General features: G+C 42.0%; 1 protein-coding gene across 25 annotated transcripts in view; it reads left to right on the forward strand.

Annotated features, from left to right (window-relative positions):
* Nucleotides 1-227: 227 nt before the first annotated feature.
* The window catches only part of APLP2 (amyloid beta precursor like protein 2), a 67,578-nt gene continuing 40,431 nt past the window's right edge, over nt 228-27,374 (forward strand). For 10 of the 25 annotated variants that reach the window (XM_055273747.2, XM_055273758.2, XM_055273757.2 and 7 more), the window contains exon 1: nt 278-471. In XM_055273747.2, coding sequence (XP_055129722.1) covers nt 367-471 — 105 coding nt within the window. In that variant the 5' untranslated portion in view covers nt 278-366. Of the gene's footprint in view, nt 472-955; nt 1,137-27,374 lie in introns of those variants that run through there. The other 15 variants (XM_055273756.2, XM_055273760.2, XM_055273761.2 and 12 more) reach the window with 8 other exon arrangements.

Consider the following 27,374-nt stretch of genomic DNA (forward strand, 5'->3'; position numbering starts at 1 on the left):
CCGCCGCGCGCACGCCCCTGCGCCTGGCGGCCACGGGGTCCGGAGCGGGGGCGGGGCCATCCGCGGCCGGGGGCGGGGCTGGGCGGGGCGGGGAGGGGGGCGCGCGGTTGGACCGGGCGGGAGGAGAAGGCTCTTCCATCCCCTGACTGGGTCTGGACCGCAAGGGGGCGGGGTCTTGAGGGGTTCTGCGGGCCGGCATTGGGAGCCGCAGAAGGAGGGCGTGGTAATATGAAGTCAGTTCCGGTTGGTGTAAAACCCCCGGGGCGGCGGCGAACTCGCTTCAGATGCTTCTGGGTCGCGGTGTGCAAAGCGAGGAGTCGGGGTGTGTGAGCTTGAGAGCCGCGCGCTAGAGCGACCCGGCGAAGGATGGCGGCCACCGGGACCGCGGCCGCCGCAGCCGCGGGCAGGCTCTTGCTTCTGCTGCTGGTGGGGCTCACGGCGCCTGCCTCGGCGCTGGCCGGCTACATCGAGGTGGGGACTGAGCGAACGCCGGAGAGTCGTCTCCTTCGCCCGCCGGAGGAGCGCGGCCTGCGGGTGGGCAGCGGGGTCCGCGGCAGGGCGGGCCGGGGGTGCGGCGCGGGGGGTCCGGCGCTGCGGCGGGTCTGGCGCGCCCTCCCCCGCCCGTCCCTGCTTGGCGCAGTGCTTAGCGCTGGAGGTCGGGCTGCTTCGGCCGCCGCAGAGGCCAAATGAAAGGCGTCGGGGCCACTGGGGGCGGCCGGTAGCCTCGGCCGCCCCAGCCCCCAACCCGCCCGCGGCGCCGTCACCTCCTCCGGGGACCCAGTGCCCCCGGGCGCCCGCCCCGCGCTCCCCCGGGACAATGCCAGGGCGCTCCTCTCCCGCCGGAGTCCGCGGCTGGGCTCTCTCCGGGGGCGGCCCCGCGCGGACCCCGTACGCTCCCTCGTGCGGCACCGGGGCCTCGGCTCCGGGCCTCCCACCTGCGAGCGGCGGGCTTCGCCTTTGTTGCCAGGTGGACGCGGCCCCGACTTTCGCGCGCGGCAGGGATGATGCGAGCCCCGGGGGAGCTCCCGCGCCAGGCCGCCCGCTGCTCCCTCTGCCGCCCGGGGCCGGGGTGCGGACGCCCATTTTTTAAGTGGCGCTGTTTGCCTGCGTCCGTAGACCGAGGAAACCCGCTCTGGGTGCGTTGACCGCTTTCGTGAGGGTTTCATTGAGTAGGGAAGGTGCCCGCGAATGCGTGTAAACTCTTGGAAAAATCGTTCTTTCGGTGTCAGAATTCCAGCAGTGATTGTGCTTCGAGGTCGCACCCTGAGCATCCCCGCTGCGAGAAAGGCGAAGCGGCTGGGCCGGGGATGGGGGAGGCCGCGGGAGGGGGCGGGGGCGGCGCGGGCCGGAGCGGGCAGCCTTGGAGGAGCCCTGCTGTGGCCGAGGGAGACGGCGGGCTTGATCTTTACTTCCCTTCTCGAAGTGGTGCTTGAACTGCTGGTCTGGAATGTGTAGTTCTGGTGTCGTTTATTTCTCCCTCTTCGCTCTTTTAAAAATTACAATTGGTTTCTGCGTACTTAGCTAATTTCAGAGAGACCTGAAGACTGGATTTGATTGGGCATTAACTGAGAGCTTTCTTTTAAAGACCTCGGGTTTAGAATATATTGACTTCTATAGAATGTTCAAGTATTTCCACGGGTAATAATTAATCAAAAGCCTCTCTGATAGAACGGCTTAAAACCTTTGTATTCATCCAGTTTAAAGCTTTGTGACTGTGAGGGTAAGAAAGGAGTTCAGCTTTAAGGAGAAAGTTAACGTTTATCTACAGAGGATTTTGGATTGCGATTGTTTCATTGTGTCCACGTAATGGTCAGAGTTGTATCTGTGATCCCTGATATGATGTCGCATGAAAACAGCTAGGTGAGTGAGATGGGGAGAAGAAATAAAGGCTTTCATATGGAAGATGGGACTTCACTAGTGGGTCGGGTGTCAGAAACCATCGTTCACACTCGGACTCCACTTCCCACTGCTATAATTTGAGGCATTAGTGAATTCACAGTGGAAGACTCAGCAGTTTTAAAGAATTCGTTAATACTTGTGTAGCGAAAAAAAATAATATCAGAATTCGTTGTTGTGTATTAAATTTGATAACCACAGCGTTGTTCAGTTGAAAAGTATGGCTGAAGAAAATAGGAATTAAACGTTTCTGAAAAATGGTTTTATGGTAACTCCTGTTCTTTGGAGCTGTATTTTTGCTCACACTTACTAAATGATCTTTCAAGGGGCCTTTTGTCAAGCTATCAGAATTTTACTCATATGAATATAATTTGATTTTGTTTATTTGCTGTCAGGCAAGGGACCGTCGAAGCTTAATGTAGATGAGAATGGCCTAAATCAGGATGTCTTTGGGAAGGCCCTGATTGAGATTAGCCAAAGGGATTCTGGCCAAATCCCTGATCAGGTTGCTTGGCACAGAATTATTGATTGGCAAATCTTTAGTGTTGCTTGGTGTTGACTGAATTGATTTCTTACACCTGTTTAAAAAAAAAGCTCACCTCTGGACTCAGGGTCACTTCCTCTCTTAAATTCGAGACAAGTTCTCCTGTGTGCATGCTCCCATTTGGGACTGAGACAGTATTGTGCTGAAACCCCGCATACTATGCAGTAGATGACTAGGCTCCTGAGAACCGGAACATGAGTTTGTTCTGTCACATTGGAAAGAAAGAAGGCCATTTGATTGCCAGTTTTCAGGAAACTCAAACCCAAATTAAAGGATGTCAACTGAGGCAGAGTAGAGGCTTTGTGTTGGTGTTTCTGACAGGTGGTATGGGAAATGTCTAACTGTACCTTGGAGAGAAATCTTGGTGTGCTTCTGATAGGAATATCGTCTTTTTTTTTTTTTTTTTTTTTTTTGATACGGGGTCTCGCTCTGTCCTAGGCTGGAGTGCAATGATGGGATCTCTGGGCTCACTGCAACTTCCGCCTTCTGAGTTCAAGCGATTCTCCTGCCTCAGCCTCCCAAGTAGCTGGGATTACAGGCGCCTGCCACCACGCCCAGCTAATTTTTATATTTTTAGTAGAGACAGGGTTTCACCATGTTGGCCAGGCTGGTCTGGAACACCTGATCTCAGGTGATCCGCCTGCCTCGGCCTCCCAAAGTGCTGGGATTACAGGCGTGAGCCACAGCGCCTGGCCCGTTATTTTTATCATAACTATGTTTTAAAAATCTTTTGATAAATACGATAAACTTAAGTTTTATCAATTAGTTCCTCCTTTTGTAGAGGGAATTTGTTTTACCATCTAAAGCTGGGTTTTCCCAGGGTGTAGCCACAAGCCACATGTGGTTATTGAGTCTGTAGGGTGACTAGTGTGACTGAGGAGTGAATTTTTCATTTTATTTAATTTTAATTAATTTAAGTTTACATTTAAAATCTGATTCAGTGGTTGGAAAACCTTTAACTGAAATAATTTGGTTATGCGAATCTACTTTTAAACCGTACATTTTATGAAATCTAAATGTAGATCAAGTATTTCCTAAGAAAATTTAGCTTCTGAATTGAGATGTACTGGAAGTATAAAATACACACCAGATTTTGAAGATTTAGTACAGAAAAATTAAAATCTCAATTTTTGTATTGACTAAATTGAAACAATACTTTAGACATGGGGTAAATAAAACATTAAAATTAATTTCACTTGTTTCTTTTAACTTTAATGTGGTTCCTAGAAAATTTAATACTATGTATGTGGCTCACATTGTATGTCTGTTAGATGGTGCTGATTTAAAATTTTGCTGAAAGTTGGTCCTGCATATGTTTTCATTAGCAAAATTTTTAAATATGTTCCTATATTTTTCCAAAGAAAGTCTTGCTAGAAGTTGGCCCAACATGCTAAGTATTTTTGTTAGGACAATTTTGAATGTGTTGATTTTTAAACTTTTTCAATTAAAAATGTTTTACTTAGAAATAACTTGAATCACCAGGCGCGGTGGCTCACGCCTGTAATCCTAGCACTTTGGGAGGCCGAGGTGGGTGCATCACGGGGTCAGGAGTTCGAGACCAGCCTGAGCAACATGGTGAAACTCCGTCTCTACTAAAAATACAAAAATTAGCTGGGCGTGGTGGTGCACGCCTGTAATCCCAGCTACTCAGGAGGCTGAGGCAGGAGAATCTGGGAGGTGGAGGTTACAGTGAGCCGAGGTCACGCCGCTGCACTCCAGCCTGGGCAACAGAGCGAGACTCTGTCTCAAAAGAAAACAAAAATGAACAAAAAAAGGAAATAACTTTAATCTTATAAAAAAATGCAAAAATTGTGCAATTTTCATACTCTTTACTCAGATTCACCAATTGTTAACATTTCTTCTAGTCACATTTGCTTTATTATTGCATTTCTTGCCAAATTATTTGAGAATAAGTTGCATACGTCATCCCCCATCCCCTTTACCCCTGAGAACTTCAGTATATATTTTCTAAGAGCCAAAGACATTGTCTTACATAGGCTTAGTACAGTCATCAACCTAATGAAATTCAACATGGATACAATACTTGGATCTTATCTGCTGTCGGTTTTCTGGTTAGTTTGTTGACCCAATCATGTTCTTTATAGCATTTGTGAAAACATGTTTTTTTGTTGTTGTTGTTTTGTTTTTCTTTTTTGAGATGGAGTCTCACTCTGTCGCCCAGGCTGGAGTGCACTGGCACGATCTCGGCTTACTGCAACCTCCGTTTTTCAGGTTCAAGTGACTCTCCTGCCTCAGCCTCCAGAGTAGCTGGGGCTACAGGAGTCCACCACCATGCCTGGCTCATTTTTATATTTTTAGTAGAGACAGGGTTTCACCATATTGGCCAGGCTGGTTCCAAACTTCTGACCTTGTGATCTGCCCGCCTTGGCCTTCCGAAGTGCTGGGATTACAGGCGTGAGCCTCCACACCTGGCCCCTTTCAAGACTGTTTAATTAATTCTGTTTACCCTTACTAAATTCTCAGGCTTTTGGATTTTCTTTCTAAAATAACAGAAGAATAATTCTATAGGTAGTACATATTCATTCTAAGAAATTTAAAAGTACAGATAACCAATAAGAAATGAAAAATGACCTAAAATCGTATTGCCCAGGGAAACCTTACTGTAATGTTGTATACCCTTCTATTAATAGATACATCATGTACATAAATTTTATAAAAATGACACATACTGCATATTGAAGCCAGCACCTAACAATTATTATTTCGAATTATGCTAACATGAACTACTCAAAGAAAATAATGTTTTCCGTGTGACAAAAAGTAGGGGTAAATCTTTGTACAATAATTGTAGTTTCCATGGAGGGGCTAGTTGAGAGAGAATTCTAAATTGCCTGTAATTCAATTTTCGTGGGTTGATTTTGAGTGAGATAAACTAGATTACCTTGAAGCTTAATTAAATTTAGTGTATTGTACCTTGATTTATGGCCTAAGATGGAAAGTGGACTGTGTAGGCACATTCAAGTAGAAATGAGTTCCAGTCCTTTGTGTCAAGTACAACTAATAATTGCCTTTGCTGAGGGAATTTTTCGTACATAAGCATCATGAAGTCTTTATTTTTATTTTTATTTTTTAATTTTAATTTAATTTTATTTTATTTTATTTTATTTTATTTATTTTGAGACGGAGTCTTTCTCTGTCACCCAGGCTGGAGTGCAGTGGCGCGATCTTGGCTCACTGCAAACTCCGCCTCCCGGGTTCACGCCCTTCTCCTGCCTCAGCCTCCCGAGTAGCTGGGACTACAGGCGCCCGCCAACACGCCCGGCTAATTTTTCATATTTTTAGTAGAGACGGGGTTTCACCGTGTTAGCCAGGATGGTCTCGATCTCCTGACCTCATGATCCGCCCCCCTCGGCCTCCCAAAGTGCTGGGATTACAGGCTTGAGCCACCGCGCCCAGCCCTCTTTATTTTTATTTTTTATTTTTTGAGACAGGATCTCTTAGCGAGGCTGGAGTGCAGTGGCACAGCCATGGCTCACTGCGGCCTCAAACTCCTGGGCTCAAGTGATCTTCCTGCCTCAGCCTCCCGAGCATCTAGGAGTACAGTGCATACTACCACGCTCGGCCAAGATCTTTTTTTCAAAATGAGATCTTTTAAAACATAACTAATCTATTTTTTTAAAGATGAAGATGAATTAGCTGACTTTTCATTTGTAATTCATCCTACTAGTGTTTATTAAACCCCTGTTACATGGTTCTGTGCTAGGTGCTAAACAGTACAGTAGTAAACACAAATGTGGATAGTGCTTTTTACTTTGCGGACGCACTTGTGTATGATTTCTAGGCCCTAACCCCAGAGATTGCTGTTGAGTACCTCTGGGATGCTCAATTTCAAAAGCTCCCCGGATGATTCTAATGTACAAGGAGAGAAAAACATAACAAACTCTTTGGGTAATTTATCTACATAAGTCCCTAACAGTCTGGTGAATTTGGTATTCTTATCCCTACCTAAAAAGGGAGTTGGTAGAGGCCAAGGGTTGAACATCACACAGCTCGACCAGGGGAAGGGGTCTGCCCATCCTATCTAAGCCTGCTGCTCTGTCCTGTCAGTGTGGTTCATGTTTCCCTTTTGGGTGCAGATTTCTTTTTACTCATGTCTACCTGTCTTTCCCATTACCAAAAGCTGGTATAAGTGTTTCCCTTAAAAGGAACTAATTTCATACAAGTTCTGATATATTATGAACCAGTGTAAACCATATGGTTAACAGTGACCCTTTGAAGTACGTAATTACAGGGGACTTTGATGTTTTACATTTTCCATTGATTTATTTTTTTCTTTCGCATCATTCAAATGACAGTCACTGATTTTTAAAAACTTTTTGGGCCTTTCTGTTTGTTTGTTTTGAGACTGAGTCTCACTCTGTCATCCAGGCTGGAGTGCGGTGGTGCCATCTTGGCTCACTGCAACTTCTGCCTCCTGGGTTCAAGTGATTCTCCTGCCTCATCCTCCTGAGTAACTGGGAGTACAGGTGTGCGCCATCATGCCCGGCTAATTTTTATATTTTTAGTAGAGACAGGGTTTCACCATGTTGGCCAGGCTGGTCTCGAACTCCTGACCTCAAGCTATCCAGCCGCCTCAGCCTCCCAAAGTGCTGGGATTACAGGCATGAGCCACCGCGGGCCCAGCTCTTTTGTGTTTTTTTATATTATGTGCAAGTTCTCTTTTTTTAGTAGTAAGTTGTGTCATTTTTGTATTCTGACCTAAAGTTTTAAGAAAAGAAGTTACGGTTCCCTATAGAGATTTTTATCAAAATCAAGGTGTGGGATTATTTGGAAGAGAGAAGGCTGCCAGCACCAGATACTCAATCAGTGGCCAGTGACCAGTGTGATGGGGATAAGATTGTGGTCCAGAAAAAAACTACTTCGTTTGTGGAGTGGGGCACCTAAAAGGTTGCTTAATTGAGCTGTCCCCACCGCCTTTCTACCCTGCCTGCCTTGGGCACACTCCCCTAGTGGTTGTGGAATTGCTGCTGCAGCTCCAGGGGACATGCTCTGATACGATAATGTCCAGAGGAGAAAGAGATAGTCTCTTCCTGTGTATCTCCTTTTAAGAGTAAAGAAACCTTTCTCAAAGTCCACCAGCATAAGACCCCTCAGGTGTCACTGGATAGAAGTATCAGATGCTTCTAGCTAAAACAAGCCTTGGCAAGGGGAATGGTACTGCCTCCACAGGCTTAGGCTTCTCAGGGCCTGCTTTCTGAAGCATGTGGCCAGGAGGAGGAGGGTGGTGCAGCCTCGAATCAGGTTGGGCTTATCAGATGGTGATACCTCTTACTTAAAAAAAAAAAAAAAAAAAAAAGTTGCACTTGGTTGGAAAAGAAAGCTGTGAATGTTGGTGAGAACCCAGTGTCTGCTACAGGGGCATTCCCTCTCTGGGAAGTTATGTACCTGGGATGGCTGAAAGAGAAAGAAGTAATTTCTTCTGAAGAAATTATCTGTGGGTTAAAAGTTAGCTGGCAAAACGGAGACATCTGAGACATCACAATGCATTTGTTAGATCTGGAATAATGCTATCATTTTAAAGGGATAATGCTATCCAGAACAGAATGACTGGAATGGTGAAGAATGTGAAAAATTTGACATGAAACGTGAATGGACTGTGAGGGAGGTATTTTGCCTAGATAAGAAAATGTGAGATTAGTGGTGGTAGTAAGGATCATTAGTATTTTCATATATTTAATGCTTTGTCTCTGGAAGGCTAAACATGTAACTTGCTTAGGCTGAAGCAGGATTTTTACCTGGAGAGGTGAGCTATTAGAGCTTTTATTTTACTCCCTTTAATTATGAGCATTCCCCACATAGGATAGTTAAACATGTAAAAAAGACCCTTATGTCCAGCCCCCAGTTTTGTTGAATCTTAACATTTCTCATGTATGTTTTAGCCTTTAAAAAAACAAAACCACTGGATACAGAAATATAACATTACCAATAAAAGCCTCATTTGAACTTTCCAGAAGTAACTCTTGAGTTAGGAGTTTACATTTCCATTCATATTTTCATTACACTTGCTTAGGCTGTTAGAGTCGTAACACATATTTATCAACATATAGTGTTAATTATTTGTGCATATTGTGATGATTTTAGAAGGTAAGAATGTCAAGCTGTTTGAACTGAAAGTAAAGATAGCCCCTTATCAGGAAAGTGCCAGCCACCCTTGCTGCTTCTACCCACTATTGAAAGCCCTTGGCCGGGTGCGGTGGCTCACGCCTGTAATCTCAGCACTTTGGGAGGCCGAGGCAGGCGGATCACGAGGTCAGGAGATCGAGACCATCCTGGCTAACACGGTGAAACCCCATCTCTACTAAAAATACAAAAAGAAATTAGCTGGGCGTGGTGGCGGGTGCCTGTAGTCCCAGCTACTTGAGAGGCTGAAGCAGGAGAATAGCGTGAACCCGGGAGGCGGAGCTTGCAGTGAGCTGAGATTGTGCCACTGCACTCCAGCCGGGGTGACAGAGCGAGACTCAGTCTCAAAAAAAAAAAAAAGCCCTTGAGTATTTTTGAGCTTTTCAGAATTTAAAAGTACACAAAAGAAAAAAGAAGCTCAGTGTGTTTTTGTAAATGAAACACTTGTGTAACTACCACTGAGGTCAAGAAATAAAACACTACCAGTATCTCCTTCCCTTCCTTGCTCAGGAGTAACTGCTCCTCTGACTTTATGGTATCACTTTCTGTATTTCCTTATAGTATTACCTCCCATGCATTCGTCCCTAAACACTGTAGTTCAGTTTTTCTTTCTTTTTTTTTTTTAGCTTCATATAAGTGGAATCATTCAGTATATATTTTTATGCATTTGGTCTCTTTCACTAGACACATTTTTGACAGCCACGTGTATTGAGTGTAGCTGTGGCTCACTCCTTTCCGTTGCTGCATAGTACTCCATTATATGAATAAACCATGCAGTTTGTTCAGCTGTTGATGGACGTTTGAGTTGTTTCCAGTTTGAGGTTATTAAGATAATGCTGTTCTCTCTGTGGTTTGCCTTTTCACTCTCTTAGTGATGTCTTTTGAAGGAGTTCTTCATTTTAATATCTAATTTTTTTGTCTTTTTTTTTTTTGTTACGGTAGGTGCTTTTTGTATCCTGTTTGAGAAGTCTTTTCCTATCCTGAGGATATAATGATAGTCTATATTGTCAATGAGGAACTTTATTGTTTTGCCTTTTGCATTTGGAGCTATAATTTATCTGGATTTTTGTGTAGATGTGAAGTTAAGGGCCATTTCATTTCTGTTTTTTTCCATATGGATATGTGGCCTGCACCATTTATTGTCAAGGTCATCCTTTCCCTTCTGCTCGGCTATGTCACCCTTGTAATCAAGTGTTTTCCTATGTGTGAATCTGTTCCTGGGTTCTCTCTTCTATTTCTATTCCATTGGTCTCTTTGTTTATCCTTGCACCAACTCCACATTGTCTTAATTATTATATAATAAGGTTTTATATTTACTATAAAATATAAGACAAGCCCTTCTACCCTGCTTGTCTTGAATAGCATCTTAGCTCTTCCCTTAACCCTTTTCTTTTCACATAAATTTGCCACATTTTACCAAAACAGCTTCTTGTTAGAATTTTGATTTTGCTTTGGTTCTGTAGTTTAATTGGGGTAAAATTGACATTTTTCAAATACTGAGTTTTCCAATCCGAGAACAGGACGTGTATTTAATTTAATTTAATTAATTAATTTATTTATTTATCTATTTTTGAGACAGGGTGTTGCTCTGTCGCCCAGGCTGGAGTGCAGTGGTACAGTCTCTGCTCACTGCAACCTTTGTCTCCCGGGTTCAAGCGATTCTTCTGCCTCAGCCTTCTGAGTAGCTAGGATTACAGGCACCCACCACCATGCCCGGCTAATTTTTGTGTTTATAGTAGAGATGGGGTTTCACCATGTTGGTCAGGCTGGTCTCAAACTCCTGACCTCAGATGATCCTCCCGCCTTGGCCTACCAAAGTGCTGGGATTACAGGTGTGAGCCACTGCGCCCAGCCCATGACATGTATTTTATTTAGGCTCTCTATAAATTCTACCTTCAATGTTTGGTAGCTTTCTGCATAGAGATCTTATATATCTTTTGTTAGATTTATTCATAGGCATTTGATCTTTTTTATGCTATTATACATGGCATCTTTAAGATTTTTTGTTGTTGGTTTGTGTGGTTGTGAAAAATACAATTGATATTTTTCAGATTGACCTTGTATCCAGTAACCTTGCTAAACATGTATACTAATTATAATAATTTATCTGTAACTTTACATTTTTCTGAGTATATTCTGTGAATTGTGACAGTTCTATTTCTTCCCATTCAATCCTTGTAACTTTTATTTCGTTTTCTTACTTTGCTGCCCCAGCTAAAATGTTCAGATAGAAATGATAATAGCTAGTATCTTAGTCTGACTTCTCTCAGAGGGATACTGTTTTTGCAATTTATATGATACTTGGAGTTTTTTGGTAGATAGCAGACCCTTTATCAGATAAGGAAGAGTTTATATTCTAAGTTTGCCAAAGATTCTTGTCGTGAATGAATCTTGAGTTTTTTTCTTTTTTCTTTTTTTTTTTTTTGAGACAGAGTCTAGCTCCATCGCCCAGGCTGGAGTGCAGTGGCACGATCTCAGCTCACTGCAAGCTCTGCCTCCCGGGTTCACACCATTCTCCTGCCTCACCCTCCCAAGTAGCTGGGACTACAGGTGCCCACCACCACGCCTGGCTAATTTTTTTTTATTTTTGGTGGAGACGGGGTTTCACTGTGTTAGCCAGGATGGTCTCAATCTCCTGATCCATCCGCCTTGGCCTCCCAAAGTGCTGGGATTACAGGCGTGAGCCACCACGCCTGGCCTTCTGATGTATCTTTCTAGATTCATATGGTTTGAGCTACAAACTCCAAACCTTTAAGTTCTCCAAGTTATTACGAAAAATTTAGAAAATACAGTTTTGATAAAAACAAAAAACACCCCAAAAAACAAAAGAGTAGATTCCCACTTATGTGTGTATAACCCGTTTTTTTCTTCATTTAACATATTGAATAATTTCCAGGTCATTACATATTTTATAACGTGTATAACTTTTTTTGGGATCACCCTTCATGGTTTGGGGCTTTTGAACACCCTGCAATTTTAAATGTACAACGTTTGTCCCTCTAAATAGCTATTCATACAGTGAATTTGGATTTGAGTAACTAAACTATTGTATGAACATTTTGAGTTATTGCATAGGGATATTGCCTACTAGCCAGTGATTGGATATTTGCAGCAGTATTGAACTGTTACTTGAATATTTTACTGCATTTTGCCCTCATAAGGGTGATAAAAAGGAGGGAAAATGTTTATTTTATTGATAAGAAGCACATGGTGATAATTGGTGCTTTTTTGGTGTTTTTCTAGGTAGTTTCTTTGAACTTAAGTAAATACTCAGTGGGCTCAATTATGTGGAAAAAAATTAAGGAATGCCTATAAAATGCTGGAAATAAATTTTCAAGGGCGTTTTTCCCCCTAAAACACTGGAAGTAATTGGGATCTGATAAATTATTAGCTTGCTAGTAGCACAATCCTCAAATAACATGCATATGTTTGTAACTTGTTCATGTTTACAGAAATACACCTTATGTGAAAGTAGAGGACTGCCTATTTTGTAATTTATTTGATTCTTTTATAACTGAACATGTATGTTTCTCATTTTTCTCTAATGTAAACAGCAGGCTGTGGATATCTTAAAAAAAAAAAAAAAAATCATTGGAGCTATATCCCAAATTGGCATTTAAAAGAATCTCTAGAAAAGACTTGATGAAAAGTGGAAGACTTTGTGGTAATTGGTTCATTTGAGGCTTTTCATAGTCATCATTATTAGCAAACATTTATGAAATTGCCATATGCAGGGCACTGTGACAGAAGAAATAACACCATAGCTGAAGGCACTATATGGTTCCTAAGATGATATAATAACTAGAAACTTTTTCTGTTGGAGAGATGGTAGTCAACACTTTTCCAGTCTTATCATACAGATTTTATTAACTTAGCTTTTTAATTTTTATTACCCAAAACTTCATATTTTTTTGTTTGTTTTTGTTTGTTTTTTTGTTTGTTTGTTTTTGTTTGTTTTGAGATGGAGTTCTGCTCTTGTCGCCCAGGCTGTAGTACAGTGGCACGATTTTGGCTCACTCCTTTTCGAGACTGAGTAATATTCCATTGTGCATATATACCACATTTTGTTCATTCATCTGTTAATGGACACTTGGGATGTTTCTACCTTTTGGCTACTGTAAAGAGTGCTGCTATGAAAATTGGTGTACACGTAGATATGGGAGTCCCTGCTTTAAGTTTTTTCGGATATTTACTAAGAAGTGAAACTGCTGGATCATATAGTAATTCTGTGTTTAAATTTTTGAGAAATTGCCAAACTGTTTCCCACAGTGACTTTACTGTTCTACAGTCCCACTGACAGTGGACAGAGGTTCCAGTTTCTCCACATCCTTGCCAACAGTTATTTTCTGTTTTCAAATAATAGCTATCCTAATGGGTGTGGAGCAGTATCTTATTGTTTTGATTTGCATTTCTCTAATAACTAGTGATGTTGAGTATCTTTTCATGTTGACCATTTTTATATCTTCTTTGGAAAAATGTCTATTGAAGTCTTTGGCCCATTTTCGAATTAGATTGTTTTGTTGCTATTGTTGAGTTGTCAGAGTTCTTTACATATTCTGGATGTTAATTAGATATGTGATTTGTAGATATTTTCTGTCATTCTGCAGTTTGGGTTTTCACTCTCAATAGTGTCCTTTGATGGACAAAAGTTTAACTTTGATGAATTCCAGTTTATCTATTTTTTCTTTTGTTGCCTATAGTTTTGGTATCATTTTTAAGAAATCGTTGTGAAATATAATGTTATGAAACTTTTCTCCTAAGTCTTCTTCTAAGAGTTTTATAGTTTTAGCTCTTAAGCTTAGGTCTTGATCCGTTTTGAGTTCAGTTTTGTATATGGTTTAAGGTAAGGGTCCAGCTTCACTCTTCTGCAAGTTGCTATCCAGTCTCTGCAACATTTGTTGCATCCCTGTTGAATTGTCCTGGCAGATCAATTGACCATACATGTGAGGATTTATTTCTGGGCTCGCTATTCCAAATGTCTGTCTTTACGCCAATATCACACTGTTTGATTACTGTAGCTTCGTAGTAAGTTTTGAAATCAGGAAGTATGAGTCTTTGTTCTATCTCAAGATTGTGTGATTTCATATGAATTTTAAGATGGATTTTTCTGTTTTCTGTAAAAAAACAAAACCCTGTTGGGCTATTAAGTATTGCATTGAATCTGTAGATTGTTTTAGATAGTCCTGTCATAACAATACTGTCTTCTAACCCTCAAATGCCATAGAGCTTTAAAGTTAATTATTGTAAGTTTGTAATTAACAGAATACAATTAATTTTAGTTTTCACTATGGCTTTTGAGTGTAAGGTGTTTGGTGAATTTTATTCATTTAGAGTAACTGTCATCAGCATCCTCACTGTGTTACCTAGTACATAACCTAAAGTTGAGGTTGAAGACCTGCAGTCTGCAGGCAGAATGTGACCTGTCCTTGTGTTTTATTTGGCTGTTACTGTTTGACCTTCCTTGTTTCTTAAATTCAAAGTAAATATATCCATTTCCAAAGATCATGGGTTTTAATATAAAAATCCCTCTCCGGTTTTGAAGAAATTAGAACATCTGGCAGCAGGGGCTAAGTAGCAGCAGCCCCACTTCAGTTGGTGAAGAGAGCCTGTGGTCTCCCCGAGGGGGCTGAGTATGGGTCTCCATTTTTGTCTTACCCTCCAGCTCCCCATTCCCTGTCTGTGATGTAGAGGCAGTTGAGTTTTCAACCTTTGTTGAAAACGAGGAAAAGAGAACGTTGGTTTGAAATGATCTTTTGTAGTAAATATTTAACACCATGGCAGGTTTCAAGTGAACCAAAAACCACATTTCATAGCAGAATGGCCCTGTGATTGGTTGGACTCCACCCTGCCCCTTATCCTCTTCTGAAGAGGCTTTCTGTGTAATACTATCGAATGTTTTTCCCTCTAGCCACTTCCTATTAGAAGAATGATTATTTGCGGCTTGATTAGCTTCCTCAGGATCTACATTTAAAAAATATCCTGCTGGGCTATTGTTTTGCAAGATTAATCTTGTGAATTGATAAAAGTCATCGAAACTCAATGTTGGTTAGTGTTGTTTTTAAACAATAGGAATAGTATTCAGGACAGATTAAAATCAGATTAAAATATTTTAAGTATTGCTTTTAAAAGATTAAATACAGAGCACAGACTCAAGCCTGATAAGCTCCCAGCCAAGCAGTTTTTACATGTAGTTTTCCATGTGTATGTGTAGTGAGTGAAGACGCTGAACTTGTCACAAAATGTGGATGCATGAGGCATATTATTGTAACTTGAATTCAGATGGCCCCAAAATTACCCCATTCACTCAGCATAATTGGTTAAATTTGGTCTGGGTGATATCTGTAAGTCATCAAAGGAAGGAATTTTTAGGACAAGGAAAGGATGGTTTGATTGTTCCAGGGGTAAGAAAACCATAAAATTTTAAGAAAACCATTGTTCAGAGAAGGCTGCAAGCACTGGTAAGGAAACATAGAGTTTTCCAGTAACTTAGCTGAAATTGGGAGTAAGAGACCTCTGAAGAGTGTATCTTTGGGAAAATCTCTGACTTCATCCTTGACATGATTGAGGACTTCATGTACAGTGAATTAGCAATGAGAATCACCTAGGCATATAAACTGGAAGAAAATAAGAAGGTCCGTAGAGCAAGCAACACCAGATACTCATGCTTGCTCCAGAGAAGTTTTCCAGGAAAAGCAAATGTCATCTTCTCTCTCTGCTTCACTAACTTTAAATTTTGAGACCTCAGGCAGTCTAGTCCATGAAGAAAACACTCCAGAATGACCGAGATACTTAAGTTTTTAACGACATTTAAAATAATATGAAAAATAAAATAAAATGTTGTTAAAAACTTAAGTATCTCGGTCATAATTTGTGTCCTTTTTTTTTCTTTTGATATTTGTTCAGAAATAGACTCCCAACTTATAATATTAACAATATACCTGTAGAAAATAGGGACGGCCTTCTTTTTTTCACATTGCACAGTCTCCCCAGGTGGTTCTGCCTAATCTCTGGGCTTAAAATTCTTCCAGCCTGGTAATGAATAGAAAATCCTCACTTCCAGCTCACGTTACCCTCTGGAACGCCCATCCTCTATTTTTGTCTGGTGGACAAAAAATGCAGCACTTGGTAAGCTGTGAGTCCTTCCAGTATGATGCACTCAAAACTGAAGTTTATCAGTCTCCAATCCTCAGTCCCCTCCCTACCACCCCTCTTCAATTTCTTTGGCTGTTAGCCTTGCCATTCTCCCAGTTGTCAGAATTAGAAAGCTGGACTCATTCCGACCCTTCCTTCATGTCCCCTGTCCAAGTATTTCTCATCTGTCCCTTTCCTATTCACACTGCTCCTACCTTTGTTCATCATCTTTCGCCTGGATGAATGCAGTAGCTTCCTAACTGGTCTCCTGTCTATACTTCATCTTTCCTGATCACACCCTCCTACCTTCTAAAGTACGCATAGCAGGGTCATGCACACGCTGGAAGGGAGCCCAAGCACACTTTACTTGGAGAAGAGTTCTGAAGGCTCAGCCCCTCATCCTCCATAGCTGTCGCTCTCCTGTGCCAAGTCCGTGCATGCCTCTGTTACAGCTCTTCTCAGTTGCAGCATGCTCACTGTCTCCATGCCCTCACCTCGCATTCACAATGTGCACCTTACATTGTAATCCTGTTTCTCTACATCTGGATCCTGTCTCAGAGTATATATGCTTCCTAAACACACATGTTGAGTCTTGTTTACCCGGTGTGTTTGTTTGCTAGAGCCGCTGTAACAAAGATGCCACAAATGGAGTCACTTAAGCAACAGAAATTTATTGTCTCGCTTTTCCGGAGGCTAGAAGTCCCAGGTCAAGGTGTTAGCAGGACTGGGCTCCTTCTGAAGGCACTAATGAAGGGTCTGTTCCAGGCCTCGCTCTTGGCTTTTGGCAGCATAACTCCAGTCTTCACGTGGCGCTTCCTCTGTGTGCATGCATGTCTGTCTGTTCACATTTCCCCTTCTCAGAAGGACACCAGTCATATTGGATTAAGGGCCCACCCTGCTCCAGTATGACCTCCTCCCAGCTACATCAGCAGTGACCATATTTCCAAATAAGGTCACATTCACAGGTATTTGGGGCTAGGATTTCAGTAAATGAAATTTAAGGCCCTATTCAACCTGTAAGACCCAGTGGCTAGTGTGTTGACTGACATAACTGTAATCAAGTGAAATGATCTTTGAATAAAGGGTCAGAATTTTATTTTCTTCAAAGTTATGTTTTTGACAAATAAAAGCTTATGATCTTGGGAATACTTTCGCATCTCTAGTTTTCCAGTATATTCATGGTAGCTATTGCATTGTTGCGTGTCAAAAGATGCTGGTGGAGTATTCTAGTTGTTCTAGCTCTGTCTTGATGATAGAATGCCACTTCGTTTTCAATACAGTTAATGTATGAATAAACTAACAAAGAACAGGAAGGGAGAGATGCCTATGAAATCTTGAAGATGGCAAACAGACTGAGCCAGCACATCAGAAAAGGCTGAGCCCTCATCTTAGCCGGGAGGAGCCAACTAAAAGCAACCTCATTTGCAGAGCAAACTCAGATCTGAGAGAGAGAAAGCACCAGGGCCTCCGAAGACATGCTGAAGTCCCAGGGGACATAGATGAAACTAAATGTGAGCATTTAGCCCCCTGAATACCCCTCCCCACCTGGCAGTCTAGGAAAAGACTTGAGGTTTACTTGGGGACAGTGGGCCCAGCAGAAGGTGAGGGACTGAGCAGTGAAAGTCTCCCTAACCAGGCCCAGGGCAGAGAACTAACTGAAGGATTCCTCCCTGGAGAGGCAAAGGCCGCTCTTGACCTTGTGCATGTGCAGGAAACTTCCAGAAACTTCCAACCATCTTCTTAGTGTTCCCTTGTTAAATGTGAATTAGATGGCTTAGGATCACCAAAGGCTTTCAGGAACACCTTGAACGTGAACGAGAACAAAACAGGAAGAAAAAGCAACTTGAAGGCAATGTAGGGAATAGACAAATAAAGACAAGTTCTTACCTCAAAGGAGAGAAGAGGGGGCATAACATCTATGAAATAATTGTTTGAAATTTAAAGACGTTCAGATAACAAAGGGTTCTTGGAAATTAGAAATGTGGAAGCAGAACTAAGACCCCAATAGAAATCTTCCAGAAGGAGAAAACAAAAAGAAACTAGAAAAGATAAGTAGAAGGTCAATCAAGGAGGTCTAAGATATAACTAATGAGAATTTCAGAAAGAGAATCGCAGAAACACAGGACTGTGTGTGTCCAGGCCAACAGGGCCACCGAGAGCTCAGGCCAGTGAGTGATGAAAAGACCACACCAAGACATGTTAGCTTGAAAGTTCAGAATACCAGAGATTGGGAAAATCGTGGAACTTTTATTTTATTTTTTATTTAGTTATTTTTTTTGAGACAGGGTCTCACTTTGTTGCTCAGGCTGGAGTGGAGTGGCATGATCTCACATCACCGCAACCTCCGCCTCCCTGGTTCAAGCTATTCTCCTGCCTCAGCCTCCCGCATAGCTGGAATTACAGGCATGTGCCACCACGCCTGGCTAATTTTTTTTTTTTTTTTTTTTTGAGACACAGTCTTGCTCTGTCGCCCAGACTGGAGTGCAGTGGCACGATCTCCACTCGCTGCAACCTCCGCTTCCTGGGTTCACGCCATTCTCCTGCCTTAGCCTCCCAAGTAGCTGGGACTACAGGCCCCTGCCACCACGTCTGGCTAATTTTTTTTGTATTTTTAGTAGAGACAGGGTTTCACCATGTTAGCCAGGATGGTCTTGATCTCCTGACCTCGAGATCCGCCTGCCTCAGCCTCCCAAAGTGCTGTGATTACAGGCGTGAGCCACCACTCTTGGCCGTATCTTTTTTTTTTTTTTTTTTTTTGAGACGGAGTTTCGCTCTTGTTGCCCAGGCTGGATTGCAATGGGGCGATCTTGGCTCACCACAACTTCTGCCTCCCGGGTTTAAGCGATTCTCCTGCCTCAGCCTCCCGAGTAACTGGGATTACAGGCATGTGCCACCATGCCCGGCTAATTTTGTAGTTTTAGTAGAGACGGGGTTTCTCCATGTTGGTCAGGCTGTTCTCAAACTCCCAACCTCAGGTGATCTGCTGCCTCGGCCTCCCAAAGTGCTGGGATTACAGGTGTGAGCCACAGTGCCCGGCTTAATTTTTGTATTTTTAGTAGAGATGGGGTTTTACGATGTTGGCCAGGCTGGTCTTGAATTCTTGACCTCAAATGATCCACTCATCTCGGCCTCCCAAAGTGCTGGGATTGCAGACGTGAGCCACCGCACCTGGCCAGGATTTACTTCTATATGTAAAAAAAACCCAGACCTGCACAAAGGATTAGGAAGATTGGCTTTAGATTTATCAATAGCAGTGCTGAAAGCTAGAAGACCTCAAATTCTGAGGGGAATTATTTCCAGCCTTTAATTTAGCGCTCATCCAAATTATTGACAATATGTGTACATAAAATAAAAACCTTTTTCGGATCTGTCATGTTTGAATTTTCCATTCATACACCCTTTCTTAGGAAGCTATGGAGCACTGTGAGCCACTAAAATAGGAAGTTGAGAAAGAGGGAAGTACTGAGTCGAAACCAAAGAAAGGGGAAGGAATTTTCAGGACTCATGAGAGCTGTGCCGAGGCACAGAGAGTAACTGGTCCAGATGAAAGCAGGGAAACGGAGGGCCGGAGGAGGGATGCATTCTAGAAAGGAGGGACTGAAACTAGTGGGTCAGCTAGTGTGTCTGACTACACTGAAGGGAGTTTTACTGATCTTTTCTGACAGTTTCAGGGAGAATTGGTAGTCAATGCATGTGAAACCAAGCAAGTAAAAGAAGATGCAGTTGCTTACTCTAGTGGGGAAATAGATGCCTAGAAAGGAATTGTAATCACAGTATGCTTTTATGTTATAATAATGGAAATAGACCGGATGCGTGGCTCACACCCGTAGTCCCAGCTCTTTGGGAGGCTGAGGTGGAAGGATTGCCTAACACCAGTAAGATTCTGTCTCTACAAAAAAGTAATGAAAATTAGCTGGTGTGGCATGTCTGTAGTTACAACTACTCGGGAGGCTGAGGCCAGAGGATTGCTTTTTGAGTGTGGGAGTTCGAGACTGCAGCGAGCTATCATTGCACCACTGTACTCCAGTTTGGGTGACAGAGAGAGACCTTTCTTTAAAAGTAATAATTACAATGGAAATAAAGAAGTATTGATTTGACCATGGGACAGGTGGGTGGATGGGTGTAGGGTTTGGCAGTTTAAGAATGAAAAACATTGGAGAATAATGACTGAAAAGAGACAGAAAGAAAACGTGTAGAAATGTGGAGATAAACAGCAGGTGGAAGGCCTGATAGCTGTGGAAGCACAGTCTCTGCAGAGCAGGCGCCACTCGGGTGGAAGCTGTCCCTCTAGTGTGAGCTCTAGCCTTGTACTGTGTGGCTTCTCAAACTGTGTGCTTGGAGTCACTTGACAAAAATTAAAATTGAGAGAATGGAAACTTGCCATCTTGCATAAGTTTTTTTGTCATTTAATTTGTCAACTTTTAGTAGGTCACCTTGTATGAAGACTAGTACACTGTTGGTTTAGAAATACCTGCAGGTTGATACCAGTTTAGCGCAGTATCTTGAAGAAACCAAGAGCATAGGCTTTAGAGTCAGTTGTTTACTTGGGTATAAATGATGAGCTACTGCATGCTAGGGCTGTTCCCAGATAACAGTGGTTCGGAAAATACATGAGGCCTCTCCCCTTGACGAACTCACATTCTAGTGTTGGGAGATGGACACTGCAGATCAATGAACAAGGTCGTTTCAGATTGCTTGAGAGAGATAAAACCTGGAATGGGTTGGAGGAGAAGGCCTTCCACGGAATGCCCCTTTGAGCAGAGTCCTGAGGGTGAGACCACCACACTTGCTTGGGAACAGCAGGGGAAGGGAGTTCTGGGAGTTCATCAGAATTCAGGACAGTCATCCTCAACAAGAGAGGACAGTTGGCCTTGAGGTGAGACAGACCCTGGCTTGTGACATCAAGGGTGGTGCTGGACTGTGGCAGGGGCTGCATCATGGTGGGCCTTGGAAGCCACATTAGCCACTCTGAATTCTCTGGAATAAAGAAGAGCAGTGTGTTCTACCTTGAGGTGATTCAGAGTGCTGGGTGGAGACTGGATCCTGGAGGGCTCCCAGTGCCCACCTGACAAGTAGTAAAAAAGTGCTGTTGAGGCTGGGCCCTGTGGCTCATGCCTGTAATCCCAATACCTTGGGAGGCTGAGGCTGGGGAATTGCATGAGACTTGGAGTTTGAGACCAGCCTGGGTGATATAGCGAGACCTCATCTCTACAAAACATTTAAAAATTAGCCAGGTGTAGTGGTGCACATCTGTGGTCTCAGCTCCTCGGAAGGCCAAGGCAGGAGGATCACTTGAGCCCAGAAGTTGAAGGTTATAATCAGCTGTGATTGCACCACTGCACTCCAGCCTGGGTGACAGAGCAAGACCCTGTCTCTAAAAAATACCAAAAAAGGTGCTGTTGGATTTTACACCATGCGGGTTCATGTGTGCTTACACACACGTTTACATTCCTTTTATTTATTCTTTTTACTCGAGGGTAGCTTTTCCTGCTGTCGTTTATGCATTTATTAGTAGTTAGGTGGTTTGAACCCCAGAAGGTTAACTAATAGCCAGTGCAGCAAGCAGTAAACACACTGACTAGTGGCTCATACTTGCTTTATTACTTCAGTTTTTTAAATTGTTGATAATTACAATAATGCACATGGGCATGGGTCCAAGACAGGAAGAATTATTGTCTGCAAGCAGATCTACTGTAAGCTGGTAATACAGTCTGATTTACTTTTAAATTTAAATGCCACATAAATCATAGGAAAGATGTCTTTTAACTTGCTTTGAATTTGGAAAGGGTAGAGCGCTTTCGTATTTTTGTTATTTGCACGGTTTTAATGGGCATTAGAAGTTAAATTGATTTGTTATATCCAGATTGATATCTGAATGTTGTGTGCACCTAATAAAATGTTTAGCAGAATGACTGTATAGAAATTTGTATTTAAAATGTAAAGTTTCTCTCTCCCTGCCCTGTGAAAATCATTTTGGCAAATTGTCATTTTTTGTTATAAGCAAAGATACGGGTTATTCACCCAAGAATTTCATGCCTTTCAGCATAGCAGAACCTTAGAAATTAAAGGGCCAGGTATGGCGACTCACACCTGTAATTCTAACAGTTTGGGAGGCCAAGGAGGGAGGATTGTTTGAGGCTGGGAGTGCAAGAGCAGGCTGGGCAATATAGTGGGACCCTGTCTCTGCAAAAAATTTTTGTTTAATTAGCCAGGTGTAGTGGTGTCTGACAGAGGGAGTCTCCGTCTCAAAAAAAAAAAAAAAAAAAAAGATGTTTTCAGTTGCATGGATTCGTTTTCTTATTTTTTCCCAGATACATTAAAGGAAAAGAGATCTAGTGAAGTCAATTTCAGATCTCTGACATTGGTTATTCGTGTTTGTGGTTTTAACCTCTTGAAGTCAGTTACAGCATTTCAGCCAAAGCTGGCATGTTGGATAGTTTCTCAACTTAGCCTTGGTAAAATCACTAATTCGAGTGTTTATTTAGTGAAATAGTTGGTCAGAAAAATGGAATATTTTTAAAAGAAGTGTAATTTTTTACAGGTACATGAAATACTCAAACTATGCTTAACTCGATTTTTAGTGACTGGCTTAATGCATATAAAAACAAAGTATATATCATAGAGTACCAGGTCCGCCAGAGGAAGCTTGTAATTTCTGAGAGTATTGCCAGGTTTGTGCTCGGATATTCTACAGAAAACCCTTCATCATTTGTATTATTTCTGTCATCCGAATCAATAAGAATGATTTAGAATAAACATATTTTATTATTAATATTTAATGAGTAGTACTTCTGAGTGTTACTTGAAATCATTTCACTCTTCTAAGGTTTAGGAAACATATCCTTCTACATCCCCCCAGCCCTGCTCTGCACGTACTGGTCAGCACACTCTTAGTAACTGCCTAAGTAATGCTGGCCAACAAATTCAAATGTTAAGCCCAACTTCACACCATTTAGATCATCTTATGTTAATTCTGAGGCCTCCTGCCTTCCTGACCTCTGCAGTTAGCATGCCTGACAAAGTATGAGAAATGCCTGCTTTGCTTTGGCGTCATAGTGAATTCTGACTTAGTGAGGGAAGCCATCTTTGTTTCTAAGCCATGTTTCTCCTGCATGGGGAGTTTTAGGAAAATAGAGTTCCATCTGTTATAGTGTGAAAAAAAGTTAATATTGTAGGTGTCTCATTTAATAACTAATCTTTGAGTAGCACCCTGTTTATGTTGCACAAAAGTGAAAACTAAGGTCAAGAGAGATTAAATAACTTCCATGAGATTACATAGCAAGGAAGCAGAATGTCCATCAGGAAAACCAGTTTAGCAAAATAATTTACATAGTGCTCTTGTGATCACAGAAGTGTTTTGATAGTTGCAGATTCATCTTGACTTCACTTCCAAGTCCCGGAAGCTGGGCTAGAGCCAGGAAGTCAGCAACTCTTGGCCATTTTCGTTTAAATGTATTAAATCATTCATCTAAATGTTTGGTGACTGAGTTCCCACAAAATATGAAGCATTAATGCAACCTGCTTTCCTCATGTCCATAGTTAATGCGTAAAGAAGGAATGTGCACTCTTTTAAACCCATTTCATGCCATCCTGGATTTGGGAAGGATGGCCAGTCGTGGGGACTTTGTGGCCTCTTCCCTTATGCACCTTGGGTTCAAGCCCCGGTTCTGCGTAATTGCAGCCAGAGAGTGGAAAGAGCCAGCCTGATGACAGTGATGCTAACGTGCTTGCTCTGCGGCAGGCATTGTGCTCAGCGCTTCTGCGTGTTATCTTAATCGAGTCCTCACAACAGGCCTGAGCCGTCGGTTCGTTAGTAACCCTGTTTTGTAGATTAAAGTATTAAAACCTGGTAATAATGAAAGCTACCAGTGCTTGAAGAGCGCTTCTATGTGACAAGCACTTTTCAAACACTTAACATGTATTAACTCATTTAAATGTCAAAGCAGCACTGATGTGTAGTTATTATTGTCATTACCTTATAGATACGAAAGTGAGGCCCAGAGAGGCTAGGTGACCTGCCAGAGTTGGCACAGCCAGTCAGTGATGGAGGTGGAGCTCTGTCACGGGGTGTCTGCGCCTTAAAGCCACACTCTTGGTCCTTCTCCCAGGTCAGTAGTGCAGTGAGTAGAAGAGTAATGGTTGGCCGAGGCCAGTCCCTAGTGTCTCCATACCCCCTGGAAATAAGTTTCTTGGACTTCCTATTTATAATGGACAATCAGAAAAAAACACAGGGACCGATGAAGGATCTGTTCATTTGAGAATTTCAGGTGTGTAAACACTGTTTTGCATGGGTTTGTTTTTTTTTTTTACATGAAAGTATTTTATGTATTTGTATATTTTCAAAAAACTTCCCTCAGCTCTCATCTCAGAGACACATACTGAAAGACAGACCTCTATTAAATCATGATGCTTGGCTCCTTACCACTATAATCCAGATGGACAAATTACCATGTTTCCATAAAAAGCGTTGGAGACAGCTTAAACCATTTTCAATCTTGGAAATGATACCTCATTTATACTTTAATATTTAAAGCTCTAATAAAAGCTGGGGTTATTAGTATAAATTACTGCCTGTGAAAGTAATACCTAACAGCTGGGCATATGTCACTGTAAGAATAATGTCCTTTTACACTTGGAGTTTTCCCCCTACACCCAGTTCACCAGTTTCTAATTAGAATTAAGTTTAAATGTTAACAAATCAAAAGGCCAAGAATTTTCCATTCATGTAATGCAAACTCTCAAGAATAGGTTTTTTCCTTTTACTGCTATAAAACTGGAAAATGCTTAACAAGAATCCTGCTATTTTATTAGATAGTGGTTTGAAGCTTCACTTCTCTGCTGCTGAGAAAGATACTCTTAAAGTTTCAAACTGTGGTCACTGTTTGGACAGTAAAAAAAAATGTGGCATTTCTTACACATTAGGCTCTGGGTCAGAATCGTAATAGTCTTCCAACTGCAGAAAAATAGAATTTAATATGTGTTCACATGGGGCTTTACTGTATTAGGATGTGTACCCGTGTGTTTATTTGTTGTTGTTGTTGTTTGAGACAGAGTCTCGCTCTGTCGCCCAGGCTGGAGTGCAGTGGCGCGATCTCGGCTCACTGCAAGCTTCGCCTCCCGGGTTCACGCCATTCTCCTGCCTCAGCCTCCTGAGTAGCTCGGACTACAGGCGCCCGCCACCACACCCGGCTAATTTTTTGTATTTTTTTTTAGTAGAGACAGGGTTTCACCGTGTTAGCCAGGATGGTCTCGATCTCCTGACCTCGTGATCCACTTGCCTCGGCCTCCCAAAGTGCTGGGATTGTAGGCGTGAGCCACGGCGCCTGGCCCCCGTGTGTTTAGAATAATACACTTTTCAGGTTTTGAGCCTGTTCCGATTTTACTTACTAGTTGCACTACCTCAAATTGTGTCTTCTCTTTTTGACAGAGTAGACTCTTAATATTGAAACAATGCATTCCAGATTGAAATCTAGGCATATAATAAGCAGAATTCAAAAACACTGTATTTTGAACAAATTTTAGACTTTAAAAAAAGTTGCAAAAATACTACAAGAGTTCCCCTGTACTGTAACCCTGTTTCCCTTAATGTTGACATCTTGCGTAACTCGTAATGCCATGATCAAAACCAGGAGGTTTGCACTGGCACAGCACTGTTAACTGACTTACAGACGTTATTCAAATAATTGCTGCGGTTTTTCCACTAATGTCCTTTTCCTGTTCTGGGATCCTGTCCAGGCGCCTGCATTGCATTTACTTGTCATTGCTGCTTAGTCTTCTCAGATCTGTTGCAGTCCCCGCTCTTTCCTGATCAGCACCCTCAAATGTCTCATTGTGGATGAGATTAACGTAGGTGTCTGATGTGTCTCTCTGCTCTCAAGTAATTGTTTTCCCTTTTGTAGCTAATATATTTGGGGAGATACCTTGAAAGGATACTAAGAACAACAGGATTTTTTTTTTCCACTTTGTTCAGTTTAGTAAATCTTTGGTGAAGGTTCATAAAACAAATTTATGAATCTTGAAGTATCTCAGCACTTGAACAAATATGAATGAAAATAATACATAGGATCTTCGTATCTTTTAATAGATGGTCCTTTTACTGACTTTTCCTTAAAAAATGTTTTTGAACAAGAGCGTCGTACCGTTCGCTATCAGTAGCTTGCGAGTGGTAACTAGATGCCTCAAAGGCCTGCTTCATTCCGCATTTTATTAGAACTAGAACTGTGTTAACATTGCCTTCGCAGGGTGAAACTTGAATACAAGTGTGTCTCATAAAGCTGGATTCCTGTTCAAAGAGACCTAATTCTCCCAGTAGTAGGATCAAACCATGTTCATGGGAAGATGCTCCCTCTGTGGCAGGCACCTTCACAAGCCCTGCAACCAGATTTGATCCTGGAATAGTAGCTTCAATGAGGGCAGAGATAACTGGGTGTGCACGTTTGCTTTGGAGTGAGAGGACTGCCTGGTCCTGAGGGCTTTGTGAAGGGAGGTAGGCTTAGATGGGTCCAGGAGTTGCATCATTTGAGGTGATTAAAGGCCCTGGTTTAAAGTAGGTTGAGACCTAGATTTATTTAGATTTACATATTTATTTCCTTAAGCCATTTCAGGTTTTCGACCAAGTTACTAGAAGCACTTTTTACCAAGTTGAATTTCTGTCCTTTGATTGCTAAACTGTTCCCCAAGCCAAATTAATAAAATGGATTTTCTTATTAAGAATGAATTATTAAGCAAAATGGAAGTGCTGGGCTAGGGAAGCAGTTGATGCAATTTGTTTTCCAAGCCTTAAAAGTGCTGCAGTATGCATAGATCACAAGGACTGGCTTAAGTGCCAGCACATGGGGCATTAATTTTTTTGGTAGAGGATTCAGGTTTACAGGATATCACAAGTGCTGACTTGGCAGCAAAATCCCATTTGTAACATGTTAGATTAGGAAACAGATTGATTTATATGTTGATATAATGGATCAAGGCACAGTCTGTGCTTAAGGAAATGGAGAGCACATTAAATAAGGGCATTTTCAAGGTAGAAGTACAAACATTACAGAAAAAATTAGCCTTTTATACTCTAGGTAGGGTTGGGGTATGTTTGATTAGTTGACTCCTAAAACATGGTCCACAGAGGCTTTTTATATTTCAGATGATACCTTCTTGAGAGTCTCTTAAGACCACAAGGATTAATCTTTCTGAACTCAAAAGTGAATCACTACAGCATATTAGCTGTCTGGATTGATTCCAGTTTCTCTGCTTTTTCTTGGTGGTAACTGATGTGAGGATCTGTTGGTGCTTAGCTGCCTCTTCCTGTTGCTTTAACCTCTGGTATTTTAAGATTCTCTTTAGGGAAGATAGTACTGACCATCTCAGCACAGAGCTGAAATGAACTTACCACTGATGTGTTGACCTTAGTGGTTGACCCATAAACTGAACATTTATACAGTTGGAACTCTTGTGGTCTTTTAGCCAACAACCGTAATGAGTAACATGTGGAACATAATCTTTGGTGCTGATAAATGGCTTTTTACGATGAAATTGACCATTCCACACTGTGGCTTGGGTGACCTCATGTAACTAATTACTGTTTCTGAGCTATATTCATTTTTGGAATTTAAGGGGTAAATGGTTTCTCCTTCTGCAGGCTGAACTGCTGAAAGATTAAATACCACCTGAA

Source organism: Symphalangus syndactylus, chromosome 3 (assembly GCF_028878055.3).
Source record: "Symphalangus syndactylus isolate Jambi chromosome 3, NHGRI_mSymSyn1-v2.1_pri, whole genome shotgun sequence".
Taxonomy (NCBI): domain Eukaryota; kingdom Metazoa; phylum Chordata; class Mammalia; order Primates; family Hylobatidae; genus Symphalangus; species Symphalangus syndactylus.